This window comes from Argiope bruennichi, chromosome 1 (assembly GCF_947563725.1).
Source record: "Argiope bruennichi chromosome 1, qqArgBrue1.1, whole genome shotgun sequence".
Classification (NCBI taxonomy): Eukaryota; Metazoa; Arthropoda; class Arachnida; order Araneae; family Araneidae; genus Argiope; species Argiope bruennichi.
Genome location: NC_079151.1, coordinates 114,680,776 through 114,705,201, shown reverse-complemented (window position 1 = coordinate 114,705,201; position 24,426 = coordinate 114,680,776). Strand labels below are relative to the sequence as shown.

Below are 24,426 nucleotides of genomic sequence, written 5' to 3'. Positions count from 1 at the left end.
TTTTTATGGTTTAAATCCGTGTGCATTCTTGGCGGGTCGGAGAGTTAGATGGCTGACTTTCCCGGCTGTATTAGGTGGTAAAAAGAAAGAAATAAAGGACATTGTGCAGATGTCCTGCATCACTGCTGGTGATCAAAATTTGCATGTCCGTAAGGGCAGGTCAGATTACAAACTATTAAATAATCAGATGAAACAATGAAAAAAAGATTAAAGGAGACAAATATATTTTTGAAAAAAGTCTAGGATTTTATTTCCTACTTCATTTTTTTTTCAAGCTTCGCTATCAGATTGTTTTTTCACTTTACCTTATCGATTCTAATAATCGATAGCTAATATTATCGATTAAACAAAAGAAACCAAAGATAAAATGAATAACAAGAATTTACTTTTTTTTCGTTAATGGACTCAAATATTTACTTTAAAACTAAATTAAAAAAAAACTTTCTAATCTATTAAAGTGCGATTTCATGATTTTTTTTCTAGATCCTCGGAAAAATTGTTTTCTGTAATTCAGCTTTCTGCTTAAATAACTTTTAATTGATTATAGTATGTTTAGTATGTTTTGCACAGTTAGATAAGTGAAAATATACAAAAAAGAGCTGGATGCCGGTCATTCAGTTTTATGGTTTAAATCCGTGTGCCTTCGGGCGGGTCGGAGAGTTAGATGGTTGACTTCCCATAGAATTGTATGTTTTGCTTGTGTTTAGCGCCCTCTATCGACAAATTTTTAAACTATTTCTTTTTTCTTTTTTTTGTATGAAAAAAAATCCCCCTTCATGAGAATAACAGTTTTGCAAACCGCATTAAAATATACTCATTCCTTCATTTTTTATAATTTTTAAAGTATTTACAAATTTATGGAGCACCCAGTATGTCTATAAAATACTTTCTTGTGTAGACAATATATATATTTCTGTCACTCAGTGTATATTTACGCATTGTTTTTTTTCCCATTATATAATAAGCATATTTTCAAATTCTTTTTTTTTTTTGAATAAATATGTTGTTAACTTGTGTTCAAACATGCTTGGTGGCATCACATGATAAATAAATTCCAACTTTTAAGTTATATTGTGAATTTTAAATCATTTTCATAATTCTTCTACTCTAAATGTAATTTTTTCTTTTCCATGCAAATTGTTTGATTGTATTTCTCCAAATGCACTATGTTATTATGCTTGGATATAAAAAAGTTACTGAGAAGGAAGTCAAAAGGGTATTTTGTCTCCAGTCAATTGAATTGATTGAGAATTTTTGTGATTAAAATGATTTCAGTGGAGTTATTGATATTCTTATTGAATTCTAATGATCTGTGGTAAAAATCTTTGTTTCTCTGCATTATCATTAGGCTTTATGAATTCTTTTTGCACTTTATTTTCTGCAGTGAAAGATAATTTTTCAGAAATAATTTATGATGGCAAATTTGAAGAATTTATTTTTTAAAAGGAAAAATCACAGCATTTTCTTTCTTTTCTTTTTTCCTGTAGTAATTGTTTAAAATTCACAATTCCCAAAATGTACTTAGTTTTGAAGAGAAAAGAAGTTTTTAAAAATTCTTAATACATTAGTCGTGATTTTAAATTTAAATCCAGTTATCCTTTATTCTTAATCTTGTTACTATCTCCATAATGATGTATTTCTTAAAACATTCCTTTTTGTATATTTTCAGACTAAACAACAGGCCATACCAAATCAAGGTGTATGGGACATGCGTGGCAAACAGTTTCATACTGGTGTAGAAATCAGAGTGTGGGCCATTGCATGTTTTGCACCACAACGCACATGCAGGGAGGATGCTTTAAGGTTTATATTATTTTTATTAATTGAAGAAATATTATATTTGTGCTCATGATAAATTAAAAAAAATATAGCATTTACCCTGGCCACTTTTTTTCTCCATTAGAGTATTCAATTATACCTTAAAAATATTTATATTTTAGTTACAAAAGTCATCCAAACTATAAATCTTATAATAAAACTAAAATTTTTTATTAAATATTAGCAGTTTCCTGAGTGAATTTAGGGTAATGAAAAATTGTTTACTCTTCTTTATTTAAAAGAATACTTCTTGGCTAAAACTTTAAAAAAAAAAATAGAGATTTAAGAAGAGTAGTAAGAGAATATGTTGGACTCCCACTATTTTTTCTTCAGTTCTAAAAATTTTGTCTTAATTTACAATCCATTCCATGAGAGTGTATGTGTATTTTGAGAGAGTATCTTAAGAGTGGAAAAGAAATTGAATAGAAGTACATTTTTTGTGAGATAAATTTGTTAATTAATCAATAAAATTTCATAATTGTTCTTTTTTTTTTTTTCATTTAGAAATTTTACTCAGCAATTGCAAAAAATTAGCAATGATGCTGGCATGCCCATTATTGGACAACCTTGCTTTTGCAAATATGCTACTGGTGCAGAGCAAGTGGAGCCCATGTTTCGCTACCTCAAATCAACATTCCAAGGCTTGCAACTAGTCGTTGTAGTTCTTCCGGGAAAGACACCTGTATATGGTAAGATTGATGTTTCCTTTGATGTGTATTCAATTTTTCTGCTCTACTGGAATTAAAAATTATTAATATTAGACATTAATTACCCCTTATGAATAATGTCATACTAGAATGTGTTTTTTTTTCTTTCTTTCCTGCTAATATTAAGTTCAGCATTTTATTTCACATTAATGATTTGATAAAATATAAACTGGAAATTCTATAAAATTCTTTCTAAAATCAAACAATTGATCATTTGTTTTTCTGAAACCCTATGCAGTCATATGTGTAATTGATTTTATTGACCAATATCAAAAAGTAACTCTACAGTTTTTGATTTCTAAAAATTACATTCATTTATGCACACAATTATTTTTGATTACCTACTTCATTATCGAAATATATATACGTTAAAAACATTTTTTTGTCACATGATAGTTGGAAACAAGCTCTCGCCAATATTAGTTTTTTTTTTTTTAATAATTTAGTTGATTTTATTAGTAAGTACAATTAAGATTTGGATACAGAGTAATGTTTGGAAAGTTTGTTTCTACTTGTTTTGAATATATTTTGCATTGCTGCACAAAATTTTTTATTACAAAGTGGAATGAATAGACACACAGATTGTTGCAAAAACTACTATAAAAGACACAAATGTTATTATTTCTCCAAAAAATAAATTAATTTTATTTACTAAATTGGCTTTTCATGTAACGTATGTCATGATAAATGTGTAATATTTTCTTGGAGATGTTTTAATGTAATTTGCATTCATTTGACATCAGTTTCAGTTTTAATAATTTTTAGCTTGTTTGCTTAGCAAAATGCAACATGGCTATGAAATTGAAAATGGCCATCATGCTCATGCATCAACACAACCCTCTGAGAAATGCTATTGCCGTGCACATGTGTAAGATGTGGTATGCATGTGAATCTCCCAAATGTACATCCAAGGGTTTCAGAATTATTTTATAGGGAAAATAAATGAAAAAGTCTTTTTTAAAAAAAGATTATTATGTTAGAAAACTTACCTTTTTGATAAGGGATGGTAATTGTGTTATATTGCATTAATGCTTGTTTGTTTTATAAGACCATATGACCTCATATAATGTTTTTTTCTCTTTCCTTTTTCTAAAATAGTTATTTTTACCTAAACATTTTTCTTTGTATTTTAACTAACATCAATTAAATTTCAGAGGTTTTTGTTAGTCATATAAAGGCAAGATTTATAAATAATAATGAAAATTTCTGCATTCTTACTTGATCATCACTGTAATTGAATCGAAATGCTGCTTTAATCTGTACTAATAATAAAAAAAGAATATGCATGTATTGACCTAGGGCTTGCAAACCTGGGATATAATATCTTAAAAGTGTTAGAATGTGCACTTTGGAGCATTTATTTCCTGAGATGTTATTTGAAAATAAACAAATTTTTGCCATTTTTTCACTATGATTTCCATGAATATTGTAACACAAAAATAAGTTTTACTCTATTTCAAAATTTTGATAATTTAAAATGATTTTTTAAAAATCTAAGTTGAAAAAAAATTATTCCCCACCCTTAATTTCCAACTGTAGATTACAATGTTGCCCTGAAATTCCAACCATTTTCATTGTTTTATCAAATACTTAATTATGTGATTTTTTAAATTGTTAAAAGCTTAACAAAAAAAAAAATCTATTTGATATTTGTATGAATGAATATGAAGTGAGATTATAATATTACAAAATTTAGAGGATAGATGATATAATTTAAGTTTAGAGGATAGATAATCATATATTACATCAAATTTATAATTATGCTAAATTAACTTCATTTCAAAGCAGTAATATGTAATTTATATAAAATTTTAATTCTGTCCAAAATAATTTTACTTGATTTATGCATTGATTTATAGCAGTTTCCTCCCATGAGTGGGCTGTTATTGCTTGATGCTTATTCACTAGCAAAAACCTAAATATGATAGCTTGAGAAGAATGCAAGGTAATTTAAAATTGACCCATTTTATATTACAGCTGAAGTTAAGAGAGTTGGCGATACTGTCCTTGGAATGGCTACCCAGTGTGTTCAGTCAAAGAATGTTAATAAGACTTCCCCACAAACTCTCTCCAATTTATGTTTAAAAATTAATGTCAAATTAGGAGGTATAAATAGCATACTTGTTCCTAATATTAGGTATGTATTATTATTATTATTTTGAGATTTTTTTTCCCCATTATTATTTGTTTATTCTCCCCCAAAACTTCATATTTTTATTTCTAATATTTTTTCTTTTATTCTTCGTATTTTTTCCCTATTTTTTAGCAAAATGATACATTTGACATTTAATAATTATTCAACTATAGTACATGTGTAGATTTTTTTAAAAATGCATAGTTTGGGTTGATAACTTTTTCCCTTCATTGCTCATTTTCAAAACTTTATGCTTGAGTTAAGAAAACCTTAATTGCTCATTTAAAGTAGTAGAAAATAAATTTATTCACTGTTTCTAGACCCAAAGTGTTCAATGAACCTGTGATATTCCTTGGTGCAGATGTGACTCATCCCCCTGCTGGAGATAATAAGAAACCTTCTATAGCAGCGGTAAAGTAGTTTTTTGACTTTTTTTCCCTTTATTAAAAAATCACTTATGCTTAATTTTCATCATTTATTCTACTTTAAGAACAAGCAACTTTTTTTTAATACTAAACTCTTCTATAAACAGCAAAGAAAGAGAAAATATGGAGTCATCCATAATTTCAACCTTGAGATTTTGATGAGTTTGGTATTTTTGTACAAGTACATGATAATTTATGAATAGAATGATCTTGATTAATTAGATTGCATACTTTGCTCTGACTTTAGAATAGTAGATATTTGTAAAAAAATCTATGAGGAAAATTTTCAACATGATACCTCTTTATTTTATGTTCAAGCAATTTAAAAATGAAACCAGATCATTAATGATATTTGTTATGTGATTATGACATTGTATTTGTTGATCTGCATAAATTTTAGGTTCAACAAATTATTAAGAATGTATATTCTTCGCTAAAGGATGAAAAATACAGGGCATGCCATATCATTAAAAAATAAATTTTTTCTGGATTATTTAATTTTAAAAGTGCAATTTTAGTTTTTCCTATCTAAAAGATACTTGATTGAATTTATTCTTGGCTGTAGTTAGCACTTATTTTAACTAATACTGTTATCAACTGGAAACGTTTTAGTTGTATCCTATGAATAATTTGCGATTCATAATTTTCTTAAGTTAAGGTACATTCATATGTTGAATGTCAGCATTATAGTATAGTATAATAATCTTTAAATTAATTCAAATTTGTTAAAAGATTTCTGAATAATTTAAAAAAAAATTCAAAACAGTCCCTTGGAAACCTTATTTACATTAGTTGCACTTTAAAAGAAAATTGTAAAAATAATGCAGTATTGTGAATGACTAATTAAAATAACCCTGTGAATTTTAACCCCCAGTGGGAAGTAAAAAGTTTTTAAATATAAAATTTAGAAAAATATTACTTAGAAATTTTTCCTTGACTTTATTGAAAATTTTGTGTTAAAATAAAACTTAAATTCGGTTTTTAAATATGTTTTGCAAATTAGTGCCTTTTTCTATAAATAAATTTTTCTATAAATTAGTACCTTTTTGTATTCTTGATATTTTTGATTATTGTTTAATTTATCCAATGTTTTATATTTTTGAAACATGGATATTCTGAATTATTTTTCAGGTTGTTGGCAGTATGGATGGTCATCCTAGTAGATATGCAGCTACTGTTAGAGTGCAGCAACACCGACAAGAAATTATACAAGATTTGGCATCAATGGTTAAAGAATTACTCATACAGTTTTACAAATCAACACGATTTAAACCTAACAGAATAATATTTTACCGAGATGGTGTATCTGAAGGGCAGTTTCATCAGGTAAGTAAGAATTTTTACTGTAGGAATTGGATTGCAAAATTTAGGATAAATTTATATATGTCTACACAAACTTTGTAAAGTTCTTTTTTGAAAGGTGGCGTTCTCTTCCAAATAAATGCATTGATTTTCTATAGAATTGTTTGAAATGCATATGACATATATATGCGTAATTTTCACTGTGACCAGCGTTGTTGTACTATTACTACAGAACTACTGTACTGTCTTACTACTGTTACTACACTAAATTACTTGCTGAAATCCTTATTGACTTAATGTAGTTAGAAGGTAATCCAAATAGTAAAAACACCTGGATAGCTCTTATAAATGCTCATTCCTTGCCTTCTTCACACCTTTAAAAAGCAATTTTTAATTTCTTTTTTATGTTTTTAGATTTCTTGGCGTTGGCCAATAATTTATTATGGCACAGAATAAACATTTAAATGCATTTATGACAGAGTGAGGCAGTCCAAGAATAAAAATGTTATACTGATTTGAAGATAAAATTTTAAAATTTTATTTGCATAATAATAATGATTATAAGTAAAAATCATATACTTTGTATAGAGTATGGGTACTTATACTTTTCAAATAAACCAGGATATAATGTAAAGTGTAGTTTGAATCGTATAAAAATGTTTTTATAATGCTTTCAGAATGTTCTTTAATTTCCAGTCATATCTATCTTCTAGAACACTCGCATAAAAAAAAAAAAAGCAGATGAACATGTTTTTCCTGAGCTCCAATGATGATTCCATTCTTTCTATGTTTAAGTAAAGTAAAGTAAAGTAAAGTAAAGTAATAATAAAGAAAGCTTGAATATACAATAACATGTTTCATTTTGACCCTAGATGTGGAACCAAAGATTCATTTCATTGCATGATATTGGGATAAAATCTTAGAACTTCTATGCAGAATATATATGTATATAATATTATGATTTCATATTTCTGGATAGGAAATCATTAATATTCAGCCATAGTAAGAGGTTTAAATCTTATTTCACTGTTCATTAATAAATTATATTAATGTGAAGAGATACATAAAAAAAAATGAAGTCAAAACGTAGCATGTCTCATCATGTGCAGTATCACATAGCACATAAGGCTGTAACAAATAGCTATACAAGATACCTTGACTAAGGAAACTACTCCTTATTTGGCTATGGATAATTTATTTAACAGGTTAAATAGATAATTATGAATATACTACATTAATAAAATTAAAAGGCAACTCTGATCTTGAATTTACTTAGTTGAAAAACTTAATTGATTTACTTAGTTATTTATTTTGTAAGCATTTTGCACAAGGTTGCATCAACTTTTCTCCAAGAAGTTCGGTATTGAAAAGAGATACACTTATTATTTAAAAAAATGTAAGCATTTTAGCATATTTAAGCATTTTAGAAGTGAGAATAAATTATGGTTCTGATTCAGAAAACCAAATTAATATATTTTGGGTAGAAATAATTAAAACATTAATATATCAATGGACACAGGAATAAAAAGTGTATTATGCATTTTATTTAAAAACAGGCTCTTAAAAAATTTGCAAGTAATAAATTCTTTAATTCTTCTAAATTCTTTTCTTTAATTATAAATTTTTAATCATTTTATTTTAAAATTATAATTTCTAATTTGGTGTTTAAATTTTCATTTGTCTGAATGTTGATTGTTTCTGATTTTTTTATTTACTTTTAGGTGCTTACCCATGAGCTTTTGGCAGTTCGGGAAGCTTGCATGAAGTTGGAGGCCGATTATAAACCAGGAATAACTTTTATTGTTGTTCAGAAACGTCATCATACTAGATTGTTTTGTTCTGATAAAAAGGAACAAATTGGTAAAAGTGGAAACATACCAGCTGGCACAACAGTCGATGTGGGTATCACTCATCCAACTGAATTTGATTTTTACCTTTGCAGTCATGCTGGTATACAGGTATAGTCCATGTTTATTATATTAAAACTAAATCTGAAATAAAATATATTTAAAAATTTTCCTCTGCATATTTAAAGTTTTCAATGTAAATCTTTTTTCCAAGCTAAAGTCTTAAAAAAAATTTCAAATTAAAATTTATTTATAAGAAATGTTTATTTATATCAAGCAATTTTTTAAGGTAAATTTCTAGTCTCTCTGTGTTTTAAAATTTCATAATGGTTTGTTATTAAAGAATATTTTATTCAAACCGAGGTTGTAGATTAAAAGTGAGAAAAATGTTTTCCTGTTTTTTAATTGAAAATCAGTAACTCAGTAATCTGATGTACTCAAATAAATTAATAATGAAAAATATTCAAATTATTATAAGTTCTTTGAAATTTTGCATGAAATTTCTATTTTTGCTAGTGTTGCAAATATTTTTAGAATTTTGCAATGCAATGTTATTTTTAATCGGCACGTTTCCTTTTTAGGGCACGAGTCGTCCCTCTCATTATCATGTACTGTGGGATGATAATCAGTTCTCTGCAGATGAGCTTCAATGTTTAACTTACCAACTTTGTCATACATACGTCCGTTGTACCAGATCAGTGTCCATTCCAGCTCCTGCTTATTATGCTCATTTGGTAGCATTTCGAGCTCGGTATCATTTGGTTGAGAAAGATCATGAAAGGTACACATTTTGTTTATTGAAATACATTATATTAGAGTAAATAAATATATATATTTCAAATGGTTTGGTTCTTGAATTATGTAAAGATGTTTGCTATCATCTCTTTAGTAATTTAGTGTACAGAATAATATCATAGTCTGTAAATGTTTTTGAGTGCAATATCTGCTTATATTCATAAGGTATTAGCTCTAATATAGAGAAAGGTAGTTGAGCTTCTTACTATGCTGTTTTTTTTTTTTTTTTTTGTTTTTGTCTTATGAATCCATTTTGAGCTAAAAGTGTAATTTTTATTTTCAGGGAATTTAGGTTTTTTTTTTCTGGGGGGAAGAACTTGATTACTATTGGCAATATTAGAGAATATGTAAATGTTACTTAGATCATTCCATGAATTGTACTCTAAGTACAGAAAAAAAAAAGTAATGTGGAGTTGTATTATTTAAGTATTTCCATAAATTAAATTTGTGTTATAGAAATTATTTAGACCCTTTTATTATACTTCCTGAAACTCCATTGTTTTTACAGTGTCAATTTCGATTTTTTTTTTCTAAAATGCCCCAATCCAAAATTTTCTATGTAGTCATCATATTTTAGGAATGGAACTGAACATTTTAAATACTGGTAAGGAAAATAATCTTCTTTAATTTTCACACATTTTTTGCATCCTGATATGCATTTTATTGTAAAGAATGCATAACAATGAGAAGGGGAAAAATTATTCAATTTTGTTGCAGTATGTAACAAATAGTGCTTGTTCTAGTTAGTTTTCAATTTCCATGATATTAATTGATTTATAGATTATAAAACATAACTTCTCTTTAACCCTTGGTAGTAATATTATTGTCAAGCAAAATTATATGGTTAATTTAAAAAAGTGTTTTTTTTTTCCTTGCCATTCAATGTATATATATTTTTTAAATCCATTTTATATTTGCCTGCAGATTGAGTAATTATTATAAATGATATCTGAAATTTTTGTATAGATATTTTATTTCATTTGACATACATTTCCCTGCATCAGTTCTTTCGTATTTAAGAGGTAAAGAATAAATTATTCTTTTTAAAGGCGATTAAAAAATTTACTAAAATGTTATTAATTTTTGCTCAAGTAACAATTTTCTTCTATAAAAAGAATGAAAAATTGGATCATTTTGTTGTAATTTGAAATACTAAGGGATCTATTAAGTAACTTATAGTTAATTTTGGTTTCACAAAGCTTCATTTCAATAGATTTAATTCTAAATGCTGTTGAACTTGATAATCATTTTTTTAAAGAAATAAAAAAAAAAAATTATAAAAAATTATATTATTTGGAAGTTGCATTAAGTGGACTCAAACTTGTATTCTTTTTTCTTTCTTTCTTTTTCCTTTTTTTTTTTTTTTTTTTTTTTTTTTTCTAAAATATGTGTTGAGAGTTTATTGGTAAACTCTTTGCTTTACTGAGTGTAAAAAAAGAATTTATAGAATTTAAAAATTAAATTGATTGATACATTATTAATTTTGGTTTTATTATTTAATCTTTTTTTCCTCATCTCCTCTTGCTACAATGATTATAGACAACTTCTGTCTATAATCATTTCTAGATCTTTTAAGGTGGAACTTCAATTTTGAAAATTTGTATGATAATATAATTGTTGAATTATTCTTTTACATTCATACTCTTCAAATATAAATTGTTATAGTTGTGACTAGTTTTAAAAATGTTTTTGCATTTATAAAATGTTAAGTGTTTAAAGGTTAGGACAAGTGAAGTTTTTGAACTTTAATATTTTCTAAGCTTGATTATTAGTTTTTGTGAGGGAAAAACCCTAATAACATTCCATTTTGAATTATCAGATATATAAAAGAATTTTAATCCTCCCTCTTTTAAATGTATTCTTTTATCCATTTTATTTGATAGAAAGTGTTATTTATAGTTCACCTCTTTTGAAGAAAATAAGCCTGAGGTGACTGTAAAAAATTAAAATGATGAAAAGTAAAAAAATACTAAAAGAATGAAGAATTCATAATTTTATTTGAGGTTTGACAAGGTAGCGTCATGTTTTTAAATTCCAGCAACATAGTTGACATTATCTTGGATGGAAAATGATTTTAAGAAGTACTGTACCAAAGGTTTTTGTGCATCAGTGTTCAGTCAGATTTTGGTTGGAATTATATGTTTGCTATTGATTTTAAAGTCATGTATATATTTCTCCATTGCATTCCAGGCAAGATTTGGGTGGTGGAAGCCAAAGTCTGAAGTAAGTATAGTCCTAGAAACATATAGATGTTGCCAGTAGAAATTAGCCATTGCTCTTATGTTTTATTTGAAAGAACTTGCATTTTTGCCCCTCCACAGTTTTATGATTTTCTGACTAGTTGAAAAGCTTTTTCACAAATAAAATTAGCTGCTTCTGTTCACATTTAGCATGTATGTGCAACATTTTACTCTCCCATTACAATTTCCTGCGGGATTTCATTTATAGCACCGATGCATTTAAAATAGTCTGATTTTGTAAATGTTTGATGTTTTTGCATGATTGTTAGCTTGAATGGTACTTTGAGGGTGCTTAAACCCTTTCTGTAGAAAATGTTTAACTGCTTAGAATTTCACCACCCATACCTTGCATTTGAATTTTGGAAGAAACTGAATTCTTGATGTAATATGGTCCATCTGCAAATCACCTTGCTTAGCAAATACTAAAGCATGAAATTATTGCTGATCTGCTTAGCAGTGCTCCAGTGTGTTTGCTGTTTTTTATTACTGTTTCATCTTGTTGCAATGAATTTTTTTTTATCAATTAGAATGATTTTTTATTAATACTTTCTCTTTTAATTGTAAAACACAAGAAGGTTTTATGTATAGAAATATGTTTTCATAAATAGTAAAAGTTTATTATTATGCAAATGCAAGTAGTTTAAATACTATTATCTTTGACCCAGATTTTCAATGTCTTTATGGATTTTTAAAGTAAATATTTGTCATTAATTTCACATTGAAAGACACATAAATTATAAATAGACTTATTGTACTACAATAACTTAATTATTTGTCACATGATTAATTTTATAGTTTTATTATTTTATTCTTTAATATAAGACTCATTTCAGAAGAGAAGTAAAATCATCTATTTTGGCAAAATGATTTTTTTCTTCTTTCCAATTCATGAAATAACTTTGTATGTTTAATCTGCACTATATATGTAAAGTAATCATTCTTACAAGCTTATTTTTTTTTTTTTTTTTGTATGCATTAGTTTAGAAATTAATGGAACATTATCTTTTTAAAAAAATAGTAGACTTTTTTTTTTAACTTAATAAAAATGTGTATTTTAAATATGTTATTTTTGGCAGAAGTCCAATAATTAAAAAAAGGAAGTGAGTTTCATACTATATTGCATTATATTTTCAATTTGTCAGTGACTATTTGCTGAGAAATATGAATGAAATTTGCAATTAATTGTTAACTCAGTTCGAATATTAAGACTGATTTCGTGAATGCAAGACAAATTGTGGAATGCAGTTTTTGTTTGTAATATTATTATATACTCTGAAATTATTAAAATCGGAATTATAATTAACTTTTAATTTGTTTTGGGAAAATTATTTGTGATATGTTTAAATAGTTACAATAATGGGAATGGGGAAATATGCACTGTTGGGAAATAAATATAAATATTTTATAAATGCATGCCTTACTTGAATAAAAATGTGGGAAATAATTAAAAGTGCAGAAGATGACAGAATTACTTGTTAATGAATTTAAAATTTGGAAAGTTATATCTTGAAAGTTATAACTTGAAAGTAATACCTTGATAAAAAAAAAAAAAAATGTTGAGTTTTATATTTCTGGAGAGCAAATAATGCATAACTATATAATTAATGATGTGCATGAATTTTTTATTAAAAAATATAGAAAGTTTTGTTTTAATTTAATTTGTGATGTCTTATTTTACTATATAAATTATTCTCTAGTGATAAAATTGCATATGTAAGAGTTGTTCAATAAGTATTGAGACAAGAGAAAAGAAACACATGCTATTTATTATTTATTTGATGAGGTTGTAATATCTTGTTTGTTTTTAGTGTTTTAACAATTTTAAGCTTAATATTTGTGCATAGCTGCCTATCTGCTCTGATTGAAATTTTTGCAAAACTCATATGAAACAAATTAAAGTTAAAAAGAGTATTATTATTTAGAGTTAAAAAGTAAATATAAAATCAATGCTCTCTGGAATGTTTTTTAACTCTACAGTGGCTGTTATCAAATTTTGTTTGCTTTTTGCCATCAAACCCCCTCAAAAAATGGGCGGAAGTAACATCCGACTGTGAGATTATTTTAACATATGATGCATAGCATTTCTGATCTAAGATCCTTCTTTTGCTTGTAATCACAATAATCTTTTGTATCTTCTTACAATTCTGATCTTACCTCCTATTTCATAGTTCTGTTTTATGGGAGTAAAGAAATAAGAAATGATTGTTCCTGAAGAAAACTTTTTTTAATAGTCAGAAGAAGAGGCTATTTTTAAGAATATATGCTCTAATCTAATGATAGTAATATATATATTTCATTTGTAAAGGAGTTGCACCTTAGGAATTGCAAATATTAGTGAATTATTTTTTTATAAGGGGGCTGGGAAGAATTTAAGCATCAGTTTTAGCCTTTATTGAACAACTCTTAGATGTAAATGTTTTTCTTTTAACTACTATATATTTGTAAGGATTTTGTTTTACTTATGCTTGATTATTTTAATTTTCTAATGATCTCAATTTTTTTCGTTTATATTTTGCCATTCTGTTCTTTTTTTTTTCTTTTTTTTTTTAAATCTGTAATATATTAACAGAAAATTTAAATGCTCCATGCATAGTTATTTTAATTTGTATAAGAGGAAAAAGTTCATAACATAGATTCAGTGTCAGTGTAAAATATAATTACTATTATAAAAATCGTTCTTGATATTAGTTTAAATTATTAATTTGTTTATTTAAATCAATATCACATTTAGTAATAGCTTTAAAATTATGAAGTTTGGTAACACAGTATAATTTTGGTAATTGGTCATTGTGGATTAAGATGTCATAAATGAATTAAATTTTTTGTTAACTTTGAGTTATCTATACTCATTAAAGGATCCATTTATTTGCAGTTTTGATAAACTGTCTTAAAAAAAATTTTTTTTTTTTAGTAAATTTGTCCCTATCTCCCAATTTCAATAATATTGAATGACCAGCTTTCGATTTCTTGTTCTCTTTATTTTGAAAATATGCTTTTTAAATGCCTTTAAAATACCTTGCTATTTAAATGTCGATTTTAATTCTTTACGTGCTGATTCTTTTTTTGTAATTTTTTCTGTTTGAATTCTTGTCAGGTTTAGCCACATGTTTGGCTTGCAGATGTTTCTACTAGGAAGAAAATAGGTTTATTATATCTACCAGATATTTTTTATTTACATGACAAAAGATAAAATTTTGATTTCTCTTTGTCTACACAAAAAGCTTCCTTTAGTTGCTTTTGTTACCTTGTTTTAATTTCTTTAATTCTAAAACATTTTCAACTTTTTGCTGTTCTTATAATAGTAATTTTCAAAATAGCATTGAAATTGTTATATTAACAAGTGATTTCATTTTATTTAACATTCACAATGAATAATTTTTATATTAACTACAGCAAATGTGTTGTCCAAGTGCATATTGTCTGTTGCAATTATATTTGGAAAACTGCTCATTTTTCAAGTAATTTTTTCATGTTATATATGTATCACTAAATGACTTTATCATATGTAAATTTTTACTAGTTTTAAATTTCACACTTTTCCCTTATTTCATGCTAAAGTGTTGGAAGGTGAGATTTTTCATCAAATGTGTTGCAATTACATATTGAAAATGATTGTATGTCTCCTATTTTTATCATAAATTTATACTTTTGTCCATATCAATATTTTGGCTTTGCTTTATTGAATACTTTTACTAAATGGAATACTTTATTTTACTCACTATAGAATACTTTTTAATCAAACTTGGTTTTCTTTTTTTAGTGGAGACGGCAGTTTACAATCTACCAATGGAGAAGACCGCAATCCCCTTGCAATGGCTAGAGCAGTCACTGTGCACAATGACACCAATAAAGTGATGTATTTTGCATAACACAATTTTCTTGTGAACAAATCTTTCAAAAAGTACAAGAGTTAGGGCTCAAATTCATTTGAAGATTGAAAATTTTCTCTTGATGTTTTTGATCTTTACATCTGCTGTGTCCATAAAACCAAAAAAAAAAAAGGTACACATGGAATCACACTTATTGCTCTCTTAAGTTATTGTTTTAATGATGTGGTTCAAGTTTTCTTCGTGTACAAGCTATACCATTGAGCTGCTGTTGGTGCCATGGGACTGTCGAAAGAGGAACTTTCGGGAAAAGGACTTCTCTTTTTTTTTTTCTTCTGTTCTCTACTGCCATATATCTGGTCATTCTTTAAGTTTACATTTTTAAACTTCAAATCAAGACGTGCTTAAGTTTTACAGTGAAGAGCTGTTGTACAGATTAAATTTCATTTGTAGCATCAATATTTCATTTCAAGTTTTCACTTGGTTGTGACAATTTTGATCTTCATGCTAGACAAATTCTTGGTCTTCAATAAATATTGAATTTTAGTCATAATAATTGTTGGTCATCATTATACAAATTGGACATTGATATTGTTTGAAATGTCTGTAAAGGATGCGAGCTAAGTATATACTGTTGCATTTAATGTAGCAGTATTGTAGAAAGGATGCTACTTTGTTTTCTTTGATCAATATTGACTGTGTTCATAAGTTTTGAAAAACAGCAATAATATGAAATTTTATTTATACCTAATTTTCTCTCCCCCCCTCTTTCAATCTATTGCTGTTTAAATTTTGTGAATTTTTATTTAAAAATGATTATTTAATTATTAAAGAAAAATACTTTAATTGAGTATTTTTAATGTAATTATTCTAAATTAATATTGTTTGTAACATTTTGAATTAATATTTGTTTGGATATCATTGTTGCATGTTAAATTACCTATTATGTTTTTATGAACATCTTATATATGATGCAATATGATTGCCGTCCAGAAATGGTTTGGACCAATAAATGTGCGCCAAATTTGTCAACATCTTGTTAACTTTCATCCTTTCTACAAATTCTGCTTTAGAAAATTCTTGGAATTTAAAAGGATTTTTTTATTAATGTGGACACATTTCATTTTAAGTTGGCATTTTAGGTACATAAAATGGATTTTCATATCTTGATAATAATTTAAACTCAAAATTTAAATTTGTCATTTAATGAATATTTTGATTGTTTCTATTGTGATCTTTTAGTAATAATCTTTGATTAAAATTTTTCTTTAGGATTATTTTTATTGATTTTTCCGAGAAGTATATTTTTATAAAATGATTTTGTTTACTTTGATTTTTTTTAATGTCTCAGAAATCAGCAAACTTTACATTTTAAAGCTATTTAAAAAAAAATGATCATTTATGTTTGAGGTTGTTGCTTTTTTTAAGTTTTACAAATAGTGATAGCGAAGTTATTTTTTAATTCATTTAGCATTTAAGTATTTGTACATTTTTTTTCCTTAAAAAATAATGATGAGAATGAAAAACTTTTTTATGTTCATCTGCAATGCCTTATAATTTTATATTTAATGCAAAACAAACTAAAATATATTTGAATTCTGCAGAACAGACTATAATTATGTTACTGCTTTGATTTTATTGTAACTGTTTTTGTTTGTGAAAAAAAAATTGGTCAAGGTATGGGATATCTTATGTTATTTCTGTGTAGATAAGTAACTTTTTGATTTATTCTCAAATTTTTCATTAAATATTTTACTATCAATTTTTAAAGGGTTAATATATTTAATTATATTGGTAAATTAGTATGTATGCATTTTTTTTAAATGTCTCATTCGTCAACAAATGATGAGAGAAGAAACAAGTTGTCTTTCAGTATTGCCTTGGTTTCATAAATATGTACGATTCTCAACACATGTGTATATAGTGCATATTTAATCACGGCATAAATGTAATCATGCACGAGAAGTTTAATCATTGCTTAAAATATAGCTTATAGGACCCGGTAGCTGTACGAGCCAAATGGTGTTGCATGTATTCCTACCATTCCTTTTTATTTTTATGGTATTTAACTAAATATCCAGCTCTTATTTATTAGGCAAATAACTGTCTTGAATGTTTTATTTTTGATGTCCAAGGAAGAATAGAGGCTTTTTAAAAAAAGCTTTCTAATATCTTCCTGCAAATTTATTGGAAAAGATTAATGTGCAGTTTTTTGTGGAGCATTTAGTGATTTTATAAGGGATGCTCCTAATAATCCCAAGTGCCACTTTTTAACCAAAGATTGAGTTTCACCTTATGAATGTATGCTAGTTCAAGAAGGAAAATATCTAAATCTAGAATGAGCTTTATAACCGTACCTTGTAAGAATGAACCCCGGTTGATTTTGTGTTTAGATTATTTATTTTCCTTATTTTGCATAAAATGATTCATATCATTTAAATTACATAAATTGATGTCAGTTTTCAGGTTATGCATTCCATTTAATACTTATGCGATGGCACCTTTTCTGTTGAGCATGCTCAATTTAAATTATTTTACATTGTGCTTTTTGTTAGAAATTCACATTAGAAAATCCAAATGTGAATGTGATTTTTCTTAAACTAGTTTTCAGAAATGATCCATTAAGCATTTCCTTGTGCAGTTTTAAATTTTGAAATCTTTTGATTTCTGTATTTGAAGTGCACAGGTTGGTACTATTTTGGGTTTTAAAATCATAAATTGTTAATTTTTTACAAATACCAAAGAAGGATTTAGGATTTCTGCATCATTTTAAACTTACTTAATTATTTTAGAAAGAAATTGCAAGATAAACTTATCTCCCTTTTTCTGATGTTTGTATTTGTGCTTAATTTGTGGGGTAGGAAGATGAAGTATGATATAATTCATACATGTATGATAGTGTACATTTTACTAAGTCGTATGTGAATAATTATATATAAATTTTATGATCAGTTTTGATGATTAATGTTGAAAAGAAATCATATTTTTGTCAAGTAAAGCAAAATTTCAATTTTTATAAATTACAGTATTAAAAAAAATTAAACATTATGCTAAAAATATTTTTATTAATAAGAAATTAAATCTTTTTTAAAATTCATTCTTTTTCTTTAAAATTTATAAATTGGCAACGAAATTTTGAATAATATTGTTTTAGTAGGTAACTTGTTAAATGTATAAAATACATTGATTCTTTTGAAATTATAATTGTTATTTTCTTTTAAAAACTGGGAAATATGTTACTCAGAAAGGTATGTAGTATTTAAAATCTACTGCCTTTTTTAGTAGCAAATATTAAAAATGAAAAAAGTTTGATTCAAACATTGAAAATGTTTTCATAAATTTTGTCTGCTTATCAGATTAGCACTGTATCGTGTGATAAAAAAATGAGGGAAGTGTCGCAAACATATGAACTCTACCTTTTAGAATGAGAATATTTCAGGTCTCAGTATTGCTTGAGAACCATACCCTTGACGTGTTCATTTATGTTCTACTTGTATTGAACGTGCAAATATATTTTTTGAAATATATTTATCTTATTAACATAAAATCAGTCTTAAGTAATGCTTTAGTCTTTCACTAGATTTCTTCTGTAAATTAAGTTTGTAAAAAGGATTCATCTGTTAGGTAGTGATCTTTAATTTTTTATATCATATTCTGTGAATAAATGCAAAATCTTAGATATTGTACGATCTGTTAGCCTGCATATTTCAATTTTCCCCTCTATTCACATTGCTTTCTTGTAATTGTTGCATGGTTTTGAAAATTGTTGTAGCTTTTTAGTTTTGCATGTAAAATATACAAAATTGTTTAATCCTGGAATGAATGAATCAGTTAAGATGTAAAATAGTATGCATTTATTTTAATGCATATTTTTTATATTAAAATTGATTTCAGTCATTATGTACACTGCAATTTTTTTTACAATATATGCTTTTTTATTTTCTGCATGTAATTTTATTTGCCAAATAATGATTTCTTATGTGTTAGTATGGCTTTGGAGAATCAAATTAAAGGTGTGCTTTTTGTGACTGTTGTATAATTTGTGTTCTTGTGTAGTAACAGTCAAAGTTTAGTTAAAGTATATATGTGATTATTGGGAAGATTCATTATTTAGTATTTATGCTATTTTTTGTATTAAGTGAGCACATTGCTTTGAATTTTCTCTTTTTGTTCAATTTGTAGATAAATTTAAACATTTTTTTAAGTGCATTTCATGAAAAAAATTAACTTATTATATTTGTCCTATTTTTAATATAAATAACGTAGACACTCATAAATACATTTCTAGATTAGATTTCATTTTAGTTTTTATTTATTTTATTTTTTCTGTTCACTCATAATAATTTTAATATATTATGCACATCTTAATTACAATTTTAGCTATGTGCACAAATGTATTTGTAGAAATTAGGTATGTTAATTTTCTCACTTTCACATTAACTAAACAAGTTTTCCGCATACATATTTTTATTGTTACATCTAATTCTGTCACATTCTTTTTTTGTATGTATGATCTTTATTTTATCCAGATAGTTTAGATCTTTCATATAATTGTATTTATTACCGAATTGAGTTTCATCCTGTAGAAGCGTTGAAAGTGATAAATTTTCAATGAAATAGATTTAAAATTTTAAGTTGAAAAGGTGACTTCTTAATTACTTGTAAATATTCTATGAATACTTATTGTATACTTGTAAGATAACATATTTACTTAATTTTAATTAAAGCATTGCATTTTTATTTAATCCTTTCCTTCCAATTGTTATTTGAAATTAGTTAGACTTATATTTATATGACGTATGTTTAATGGATTACATTAGTATATAAAGTACATTTTTTTGTATCAAAATTATTTATATGCATTCTTATAAAAATATTCAGATTATGTGCATGAAGGGACTGTTTTTTATGTTGAATTGGAAATTTCACGTAATATTATTTTTCTGTATGAAGGATATTTTATCTATTTCAAACACAAGTGATATATTCACATTAATATTATTGGTGATCAAATTATTATTTTTTTCATTTTAATGGATGGTTTAAAAAATCATATTTTTAAAAATATATATATTTATCTAGCAAAATTATCTTTGTTCATCTGAGGAAAGCACTAATTTTTAATATTTGTTGGGTTCAGTGCATACAATTTTTACCCCCTCATGGTTCTTTGTTTAGATACTTATGATCTACAAAAATGCAGATAACAATAAACTCCCAATTATCCATGCAACTGGTTGGTACATAGCAATTGTAGATAAACAAGTTCTGCTGATAATTTTTTACGCAACAATTCTACACAATATTCTTGAACAATTTTTCTTTTCAACTTGGGGCTCATACATAGAAATGTGATTTAATAAAAAATAATTTTAAAAAAATTGGTTTTTGTATTTATGTGTTAAAATACCTCTGTTTTAATTTGGAATTGAATTTTTTTAATAAAATTTTTATAATGGATTTTTTTGGGAAGTTTATGGGCAATTGAGAGTTTACTGTTATTGATTTCTTCTTTGCGTTTCAATATCCATTTAGTTGGGGCATTATTGTGAAGATATTTGTAAAATTGTATTTCCATTTGATGTATTTTATATCATTTAACATTTTGGACAACATGTTACTTCATGTAATATATGGTTTGCTTGACATGTCCTTTTTCATAAATTTATATTCTTTCTTAGTTTATGAAATTGCTTTCTGAAATATGTTGGAGGAATATAAAAACATAGTCTTGTGAAAGACTTCCTTTTTTTATATTTTTCAGTGCTAACCAATGAATGATAATTGAGAAAATTTTGTTGTCTCTTGAAAGGATAATTAATTCGCCTTAAAATTTAGATCCACATGAAGTTAATTTTTTCAGAACAATATGTAATAATACTGTTTTATTTGAAATTTGTTAAAGTTTTAAGCAATGGATTTTTAATTCCTTCCATAATTAATTTTTGCAGATATGTTCTCAATTTTATGATTATAATTTTTTGCTTATATTTGGTACCATTTTTTACATTTTTTGGAATCAGAATCTAAAAAATTGTGTACAAGATGGATAATTTCTTTGGGAGACAGGGAGGGAATAAAAGTTCTCAAATGCATTTGATGGAAAAGATGGATTGTTTCTGAAAGATGTGCAAACCTCTTTTCCCTGTACTTTATGTAAATATTAGCATATGGGCATTGTTGTTGCATAGGGTTATATATATTGTGAAAGGTTTGGTATTTGGAAAAGAATTGCTGAAGCAGGAGATAAATGCACACCTATCAGCATTTTGTTATAGTATATAGTGTAAATTACAAGACTAAGATTTCTAGTTTCATTTTACTTAAGATTTATTAACATTTTAGATTTATATATTTCAATTCAGCTTACTAAATACTTGCTAAATTCAATATTCAGACCCTTTATTTTTATTGTGGAATAAATATATATATGTATATTACATGAAAGCAGACTTAAATGTTTGTTCAAACATAAACTGCATAAAATTATTATTGTATTGAATAGTATAAATATTGTTTCTGATATAAATTAATCTTTCCAGTATATCTAAAGTATGTTTTTAATTTTCATAATAGTCAAAATATAAAAATGTGTTAATTTTTAAGTGCTAGAAATATTTCTAGATACATTTCCAAAGGAAATTCATTGAGTCTTTGTTTCATTCTAATTTTTTTGTAGCATTCTTTTATTAAAAAAAAGGAAAGCCTTAGAACAAAACTCACTTTAATATGCATATTTTCAGTTCACAAATATATTTGAATGGCTTTTAGTAGTAGCATTGTGTGATAATTGATGTTATTTAAAATTTTGACCAAGTTCCGTATTATTCTCATATTGATTCTTTGCTCATGCAATTTTTCTAAGTAGTTATTAAGAAATTCTTCCGAGACAGCTCGAAACTCAGTTTAATCATTCATATATAAATATTTCCATTTAAAAACATCAGCAACATTTCCTAAAGAACAGCTGTGGTTAACTACTTAGTCTAATGTTTAACAAAGTGCTTGCTACAGACTTTCAAAATCGTATATTAAATCAAAAATTTAAGATAAAAAGTTCATTAAATTTTAACTTATGAAAATATTTCCTTCTTTTCAAATGAAATTCCGTAGCTATTTAGGTGCCAAAACATCATCTGGAATTTGAAAGAAATTTCTGTGCCAAGTAATTCTGAAATGCATTATCTTGCTGAAAATTTTTGATCATTTCAACATTGCTGTTTTACTTATTTGATATTTTCAAGTCCTGTTTATGTTTGGATACAATGAGTTTTCTGTGTTAATGTGATCTAATCTTTAGAACATATCAAGGGTTATTATTGTAATCAAGTTTCCAGTGGCGGTATCAAAAAATCGAAATATGAACTATGCAAAGTTTTTTAATTGAAAGTGCTATTCCAGCCATTTGTTGAAATGCATTTATGTGTGAATAAATGTTGAATGTCATTCTCTAGAATTGTTTCTTTTTATTTTTTGTTTGTTGGCATTTATTAATAAATTCCTGGTTTTCAACTAATTTTGCAGAAACAAATGATAAAAAAACAGCAAGATAATTAATTTTCTTTCATTCTGGTTAAAGCCTTGTATTAGCCTTTTTTCAAAATAATTACATTCCTGCAACATTTGAAATGTTTCAGCCATTTTCTTCTTTACAAATATAGCATTGTCATTCTTCAATATAAAACTTTCTAGAATGTAGCATATCACTTTTACTTTTAAATCAGATGCAATTTCAAATCCATTGAAGGATAATAATACATAATACAGTATAAGACTTGGAGATATATTTCTAATTACTGGAAAATGAAAGAAAATAAAAAGGTAAAGCTGCATTTTAAGGGAGGGGGAAGAAATATGTTAGCTGGTACTAAAATTAAGTTTGAACTAAATCCACATGAGCCTTCCATAAGTTAGGGTTATGCAATCGGAAAAACGCAAGGAATTGAAAAATCATCTGTAAACACAGAGAAAATGCAGGAAATTTTCAAACCTTCCTTAAAAATTGGAAGATTACAGAAAATTTAAATTTTCTTAATTTTTTTCGTCTAAAAAAAATGCTTTTTTTTTTTTTTTTTTTTTTTTTTTTTTTTAGCATTGCAAGAATAAAAAAAAAAAATCTGTCATTATAGCTTTAAAAACTAAATGCCATGTGTGATTGTTAAACTGCTGGATTTATCCCCTTTCTTTTATGAGAATAGTAATATTTCAAGTTATTCGAATATTAGTAGAGCTATTGGAGCTGCAAAAGCGCAATTTAAGCTGTGTTTTATATTTGTGAAGAATACTACTGCATGCCCAAAAATTTGTTATTTTAAAAGTTGCATCCTGTTTAAATCTGTTTATTTTTTAAAACAATGCAATATCATGTGAAAGGAGAGTGGTTGATTTGCTAATAAGATATGCTTTAGTATGCAAAATTACCGCTTATGAGGTATTATGAAGCTTTAGCAAAGAAGAAAAATTCAGATGAAAAAAAAAAAACAGTAGTTCAACAAACGCAAAATAACTTTACAAATAAATTGCTTGCAAAGAAAAAAAAATGAAACTGATGATAGAAAAAAAAAATATTTTCAGTAATTGATGTATGAATTGGCTAAATACATGACTCAGCATTTTATTATTCAATCAATCATATTATATTTCTAGGTGCTTATGTTTGGCACACGATTCGTTATTTTATGATGACCGTGGTCTCTTCTCCCTCCCCTATGATGACAATGTGTTGAATTTCAGAGCTGTAAATCCATCAGCTTTGTACGGCATAGATTTTTTTCTCATCATGCATGTCGCAATTTAATGATAGTATGTCAACTTATTGAATGTTCTTGTTAAAATCATTGCAACTGCTACAAATGCAACATTAATATCAAAAAATAAAATAGCAATTTGTTCCTCCCCATAAATCGATGTGATGGTTTCTTTTCCGAACAATTCGAGAACGTTAGTTACTGGGATGAGTTAATTGAATGCGTTGCACTTTTACAATACATTTAGGCAGTGGCGGATTTAGACATTTCATGGCCCTTGGTAGTGTACATTACGAGTCTCTTAATTAATTGATATATTAGGTTTTTCCATTTTAAATTTATTCAATATGTTATGAATTTACGTTTGGCCTTTTTTAAAAATTCATTTTTATTTTTATTATTTTTTAAATTTACTAGTTGTTTTTAGCGACCAGCCTGCTCGCCAATATTAATGATCTCTAAAATTTTCTATTAAATATTTTACATAACTTGGTCTTTTAATAGCTTTTCCTACAAAATATTTTTAAGCTTCAGATTTCGATAGTTATATAATTCAGTCAGGCCTTAAACAGTTCTGTTCATTG

At 26.3% G+C, this 24,426-nt stretch overlaps 1 protein-coding gene across 3 annotated transcripts in view; it reads left to right on the top strand.

The window, feature by feature from the left end:
* The window catches only part of LOC129969264 (protein argonaute-2-like), a 49,130-nt gene extending 26,579 nt beyond the window's left edge, over window positions 1-22,551 (top strand). For 2 of the 3 annotated variants that reach the window (XM_056083745.1, XM_056083762.1), the window contains 9 exons: window positions 1,670-1,803; window positions 2,323-2,507; window positions 4,503-4,662; window positions 4,980-5,070; window positions 6,216-6,410; window positions 8,108-8,344; window positions 8,815-9,014; window positions 11,219-11,251; window positions 15,029-22,551. In XM_056083745.1, coding sequence (XP_055939720.1) covers window positions 1,670-1,803; window positions 2,323-2,507; window positions 4,503-4,662; window positions 4,980-5,070; window positions 6,216-6,410; window positions 8,108-8,344; window positions 8,815-9,014; window positions 11,219-11,251; window positions 15,029-15,137 — 1,344 coding nt within the window. In that variant the 3' untranslated portion in view covers window positions 15,138-22,551. The remainder of the gene's footprint in view (window positions 1-1,669; window positions 1,804-2,322; window positions 2,508-4,502; window positions 4,663-4,979; window positions 5,071-6,215; window positions 6,411-8,107; window positions 8,345-8,814; window positions 9,015-11,218; window positions 11,252-15,028) is intronic. The other variant, XM_056083753.1, reaches the window with a different exon arrangement.
* Window positions 22,552-24,426: the final 1,875 nt, after the last annotated feature.